General features: G+C 51.4%; 1 protein-coding gene across 1 annotated transcript; it reads left to right on the top strand.

The window, feature by feature from the left end:
* Positions 1-1,077: 1,077 nt before the first annotated feature.
* IGFBP1 (insulin like growth factor binding protein 1) lies at positions 1,078-6,033 on the top strand. Its single transcript, XM_082400533.1, has 4 exons — positions 1,078-1,527; positions 2,924-3,108; positions 4,282-4,410; positions 5,317-6,033. Exons 1-4 carry the CDS (start codon positions 1,182-1,184, stop codon positions 5,446-5,448), a joined length of 792 nt encoding a protein of 263 aa, XP_082256659.1. The 5' UTR covers positions 1,078-1,181; the 3' UTR covers positions 5,449-6,033.
* The last annotated feature ends 250 nt before the right edge of the window (positions 6,034-6,283 follow it).

The following is a 6,283-nucleotide window of genomic DNA, read 5'->3' as shown; positions in this document are numbered from 1 at the left end:
TAGAATCACAGTGACATACACATTCATATTACTTTTTTGTACACAAACAATGGCATATTCTGTGCCTCCTTAGTTTTACTTCACTTGGAAATTTTACTTAACTTGCATAATATTACAAACCTTGGAGATTTTTCTCCATCAGTAAATATAAAGCTGCCTTGCTCTTGTCAATAGCTGCCTGATTTCCAGGGACCGGGTGCCAGTGAGAGTACCTGCGGCATCTGGACAAGGGCAGGGCCACATCTCACTGTCTCTGAAGGTACAGCGACATTTTTCTTTCCACTCAGGAGGATATTCAGAAACAGGAATTCTAACTAAAGAGAAAACCTTGGTCATCAACTGCTGATAAAAATCTGGTCGGAGGCTGAAAGTCAGAGGAAGCTGGGGTCTGGGCTTGGTTCTGCACCCTCGCCCTGTCTCTGAGTCCCTCTCCTCTCTGGAAGCTCAGTTAACAAGGTGGGTCTCTGGGGGCTGAGGTGACATCAGCGAGCGCGGCATCAGCCCTGGAGGAACTGTCCCTTTCCTTCCTTCTCTCCTCCTGCGAAAGGCTCTCAAGACAGCAGTTAAGGGGCCTGTTGGTCTTCTTTCTGCAGAGGGAGAAACAGTTCTGGGCTTTGCCACGGAGAACCCGCCAGGGCTTTCAAACACCTGGCTTCTATCTAAGCCCATCCTTCCTTCCTCTGCCTGGGCCTTGATTTCCCCACCTGCAAACTGGCCAAGGCGCTGGCCTTGCCCAGCTCATCTCTCTTGCTTTCCCTGGGTCTTCCGAGCACCGCCGGCAGACTCAGCCTGAAGATGCCCCTTGAACGAAACAAGCAAGCGCCACCCTCCACGTGGCTGTGCGCTCCTGGCTGGAATTGCACTTTGGCTCCAGGACAAACACAGTCTGAAACCCTAACAACAGGACAAACACAGTCTGAAACCTGGACCGTTTGCCCTCCTTCTACCCACGGTTTGCGTAGGGCAGTGCGCCTACAACCAAAACAAACTTATTTTGAACACCGGCCGCGAGCACGCGGCGCCGCCAATCATTAACCGCTGGTTCAGGCGGCCCGGCCGGCGCCCTTCATAAGGCGCCCCGGCGCTCAGCGAGCTTCAGCCTCCGCTCAGCCAGCATCGGCCAGCGCGCCGCCGCCACCGCCTAGCGAGCACCGGCTCCCGCCCGCCACCGCTGCCCGGCGATGCCCGAAGTCCCCGCTGTCCGCGCCTGGCCGCTTCTGCTCTCGCTGGCCCTTCAGCTCGGCTCAGCCGCTGGCGCTCCCCAGCCCTGGCGCTGCGCGCCCTGCTCCGCCGAGAGGCTGGCGCTCTGCCCTCCCGTGCCCGCCTCGTGCCCGGAGCTCACCCGGCCCGCCGGCTGCGGCTGTTGCCCCACGTGCGCCCTGCCGCTGGACGCCGCATGCGGCGTGGCCACTGCGCGCTGCGCCCATGGGCTCAGCTGCCGCGCCCTGCCCGGGGAGCCTCGGCCCCTGTACGCCCTCACCCGCGGCCACGGCGCCTGCATGCCCGCGCCCAGCGCCGAGGCCACAGGTACCAACCGTCTCCCCGCCCGGGGCCCTCCCCTGGGACAGATGGGGTGGGGGACTGGGGCGGGCAGGGGCGGGGGCTCCACCAAAGCCCACAGCCAGTGGGGAGCAAACCTGGCCAGGCTCAGAGCTTGCAGCCAAAACCTGTAAGGGGAAAGGATTTGTCACCCAGATGAACCCCATCGTTGTGTGGTCCTGCAGGGGGCGCTTAGGGTAAGGCAGGACACACACAACTTGGTGGGAGAGCTGGGGAGGGAGCCCAGACCACCTCGGCAGCCCACTGATCTATAGAAACCCAGAAGAGGGAGGCGATGGGGTGCCCAGGCAGCGGGGTGCCACTCCAGATGCCCCTTGCTCTCCTCCCTGCCAATGCATTAGTTTCCGGGAAGGCCTGCAGTGGGAGCCTGTACTGCTGGCCTCCTGGGAGGTGTTTGGAATGTCCTTTGAAATATATGTCCTGTGCAGACAGTATGTGCTTCCCAGATGTTTACAGAACATAATGTGAAAGTTCAGGCTAAAAACTTCACTTGCGTTCATTGCCATAGAAAAACAGTGGTCGATGTGTGTGCTGCCTCCTCAGAACTTGACAATCAGAACTTTCCTGAATTTAGCAGTGATTTATTTGTAGTGGGAAGCAGAGGAAATACACCCTCCTCTACCCCCTCTCCCTACCTCCCTGTCGGGGCAGCTGTATGTCCAGTGATTCCGTGATTCTTGGAGGGATCTTGTGGCTCTATGCCCTGATAGGGATCTGCTGGAGCGCGTCACCCTTCCAAGGTGGGGACGGTTTTCCTCCTGGTTCTCTGCCTTCAGAGTCATCTCTGTGGTCCTCAAAGGAGAGGGTGTCCCCCCGGGTTCCCTCAGGAGAGCCAGTTCTCCATCATTCTGTCCATGCACCAGATCCAAACCCTAGGACTCTGCAAGAAATCTGGTGACCCTCCCTTTTCCCAGGGTTGCAAAGAAGTCACTCTGTGGGAAGGCAGAGCCCCTGGAAAAGAAGAGAGTAGAGCTGCAATCTAGACCCCACCTCTAAACAAACCCTACCACCTGTTCACAGGGAATTACTAAAAATGCCCATTTTATGGATGGGAAAGCTGAGGATGGCGTCAGGAATTGAATTGTAATCCATGGCTTTCTCAGAGCTCTTCCCGGGCTTTGACAAATGTGCATTTGGCTACTTTAGAAGCAGAAACACAGGGCACTCTTGCCATTGGTATTGCTGTTGGGTCATCCCTCTACCTGGAAACCATCAGAAGTTCCTTTAAAGAGGGAGTAGGCAAAACTCTGGGTCAGCATGACCCAGTCCGGTTTTGTGGGAAGGGAAGCAGCTTCAGGGGAGGGGGGCACAGGTGCAGATGCTTCGGTGGGAGGCTCATGGGTTTTCGTTTTTCCATTTTCAGAGGCAGAGGACCCTGCCATCCCAGAGAACGTGTCCCCTGAGAGCTCAGAGATGACCCAGGAGCAGCTTCTGGACAATTTCCACCTGATGGCTGAGTCCAGTGAGGACCTGCCCATCCTCTGGAACGCCATCAGTAATTATGAGAGCATGAAGGCTCTGGAGACCACCGACATCAAAAACCGGAAGGTGAGAGCCTCGGGGTAGGTGGAGCCTCTAGCTTGAATCTGCTGGGCCCTGCAGGTCCGGTCCTGAGCCCTAGATATAAACAAGTTCCTTCCCCAAGCCTAACAGACATTTCTCAGCTTAGCTTTGGGAGCTTTTAACCCAAGGGCTTTCAGCAGAGGAGCCCTCTGGATGGAAAGAAAATGAAGTTTGTGCTGTGCAACCTTAGATACATTACTTCACATCTCTGAGCTCATCTCTAAAATAAGGGTATCAGACTGGCAGTGTCTAAGGAGCACTGAGCTATTCTTAACATCCTCTTCCCCCGTCCCATCTTCCCCCCACTTTTTAAGAAATTGTGGTAAAATATTCATAACATAAAATTTAGCATTTTAATCATTTTAAAGTTTAGTTCCATTAAGTACAGTCACATTATTCTGCCACTATCTATCACGACCGTCCATCTTGAGAACTTTTTCATCTTCCCAAACTGAAGCTCTGTCCCCATTAAGCACTAACTCCCTTGTAGCATCTTAATTGATGTATGTTTTTAGTCCTACCACTTGAGGGCGACAAAGAATCAAAGTTGGAGTGACTTGGGTTCATTTGTGAAAAAAAGAAAGAAAATCACTTCTACGAACATGCATACCCAGAAAAGTGGAGATTGAACCATTTTCTAGACACTTCAGAGTTTCATCCTGAAATGATGACAAATAGAGAAAAGTTCATGCTTATCTCAGATTGTCCAGATGAATGCCTTAATCCTCAACGAATTTGGTTCATGGGAACTGACCTTGTAGATTACAGAGGAACGTTGTTCAAAATTTAGAAATCTCTGCTACTAAGTTCTCCATTCACAGAGTTGTGCCCATTCTCCTTTCAACCAGATGACTGGTGCCAGAATTACTCACGGGGGGCAGGAGAGTCGGAGAGCTCATGGCATTGGTCATGCTCTGGTCTCCTGCAAGTGTTTAGTGAATGTTCAGTGAGGGAGGGCATGGGGTTCCCATCCTTTATCTTAACAGCTCAGAACAGAGACTAACCACCCTCCTTTTATAGGTGAGAGAGTGAGGCCCAGGGAAAGTGGGTCCAGGCCTGTTCTCAGAGCCCACACAGAACCTCTTACATCCGCTCCCCTTTTAGGCTAATAATACACTGTTTCTTGTCATTTACCCCAATGTCAAATTTTTCTTTCAGGAGCCCTGCCAGCGAGAACTCTACCAAGTGCTGGACAGATTAGCCAGGGAGCAGCAGAAGGCAGGAGACAAACTTTACAAATTTTATCTGCCAAACTGCAACAAGAATGGATTCTATCACAGCAAACAGGTATGTGCATCCTCACGCGACAGCCCCTGATGCCCACAGCCCTGCCAAGTGCCAGCCTTTCAGCAAACAGGGTGCCCAGCTCCAGTAAGCAACGTAAAACCACATAACCGATCATATTATGCAAGACCCACCCCTCTGGGAGTAGGAGCCACTAGCCTCCTGGTAGCCTGAAGACCAGCTCAATGCTCAAAGCCAGTGTGCACTCGGGGACCCTGAGCCGAGTGTTGCCCCATCACCTAGCAACTCTGAGCAGGTGGGGACCTTCACAGGCCCCTCGCGTTCTGGATCTCAGTGTCTCACTGTAATAGGGAGGAAAGGGACAATTCTACTTAGGAAAGTGAGTATCTGTTTGGACATCTCTTACTTTTTTTCTCCCTACAAAGGGAAATGAACTTTATAATTAAATACAATAGCATTTTTTTGGCTTGCCAGATAATAAGTGAGATTAAGTAAACCAAGACCTAATTCTGAGGAGCCCTTTAGGACTCAGTGAAGCCTAGGTTCTGTGGATATTTCTGGGGGAAACTGAGGACCAGGAAGTGCTTTATAACAAACAAGGGATTTGGCAGGGGATACGACAGCAAGGTTGGCCACACACGGGCAGGCTCCCTCCGGGCTCAGCAGCTCTGCTGTAGGGGCCGTGAAGCAGACAGTTGTACACACGCTGTACCGTTCAACACACGCGTGACATCCTTATTGCACTGGGCACTTGCCCTTAGTCTCCATTTTACGAGGAGAACCAGGACGGTGTAGGATTTGCCCTCAGTCATGGCCACGGCCGGTTGGGGGTGCCCACGGCCTGGATCTCAGCTGCCATGCCCTCCACGTGGCACTGGGCAGCACGGAGCCCCACCTCCCTCTCAGCTTCACAGGGGCTGCTCTTGACCTTGCTTCTTTTCTTCGCAGTGCGAGACATCCCTGGAAGGAGAGCCTGGGCTCTGCTGGTGTGTCTACCCTTGGAGCGGGAAGAAGATCCTGGGGTCCGTGGTAATCAGAGGGGACCCCAAATGCCATCAGTATTTTAACTTACAGAACTGAAAACAGATGCAATATGATCTGTTCCTTCACATGAAATATTTAAGTACATACGATATTTATACTCTGGAATACACACACACTTTTATATATATATAGATGTGTATGTATATATATAGGAATTACTTTTTATACTCCACATATTACTTGATATATAAAGCTGTAGTTTATTTATTCACCATAAGTTTATTTTTTTCTACACAGTAACTTGTGTTATATTAATTTATATATCATGAAACACTTCCCATCCTGTTGTGTGTAAATACTTGTATTTCAGTTCTTCAGAGGTTCATGCTTCTGTCTTAAAGAGCACAGGAAAATACTGCCTAGAAAATGCAAAATCAAATGTGTAGCAGTGATTTTTTTTAAGTGGTTTGATGGAGGATGGTTATGCTGTGCTTAGGAATGATCTACTCTGTTTATTCCATGGATCCGTGTTTAGCGTAAATTTGCAGGGAAACTTAAATGTTGATTATGTAGTCAAAGCTACACGTGATGATATTGCTACGTGTTAAAATATGTATTGGAGATATGGTCAAACACATGAACACAGTGTAAACACATTGGAATAAATACAGCACACTGGAACATTGCTATTGTCATGGACCTTTGTTGAACATAACGTCTCCTCCCTTCCTGAATTCCCTCCCTCCGTCACCTCCCCTTCCTCATGCGGCGTTGGGGCGTCCAGTCTGCAGGCTCCTGGTCCCCACTGCTGGCAGGTCTGCCCTGCCCACTGAGGGCTCCCACGCCCAGGGCACCCCTCCCTCCCTCTGCGGGCCCTAACCTCTCCACTAGCTGCTCCCCTTCCTCTTGTAAATAGGCCAGGGTTTCTCCT

Source organism: Balaenoptera borealis, assembly GCF_965194805.1.
Source record: "Balaenoptera borealis genome assembly, chromosome: 7".
Classification (NCBI taxonomy): Eukaryota; Metazoa; Chordata; class Mammalia; order Artiodactyla; family Balaenopteridae; genus Balaenoptera; species Balaenoptera borealis.
The sequence above is the reverse complement of the archived record's forward strand: the minus strand, read 5'-3'. Positions and strand labels throughout refer to the sequence as shown.

Coding starts and splice junctions, on each gene's coding strand:
- IGFBP1 (XM_082400533.1), top strand. CDS start 1,182: ATGCCCGAAGTCCCCGCTGTCCGCGCCTGGCCGCTTCTGCTCTCGCTG. Junction 1,528..2,923: donor GCCCAGCGCCGAGGCCACAG/GTACCAACCGTC, acceptor TTCCATTTTCAG/AGGCAGAGGACCCTGCCATC. Junction 4,411..5,316: donor GATTCTATCACAGCAAACAG/GTATGTGCATCC, acceptor TTTTCTTCGCAG/TGCGAGACATCCCTGGAAGG.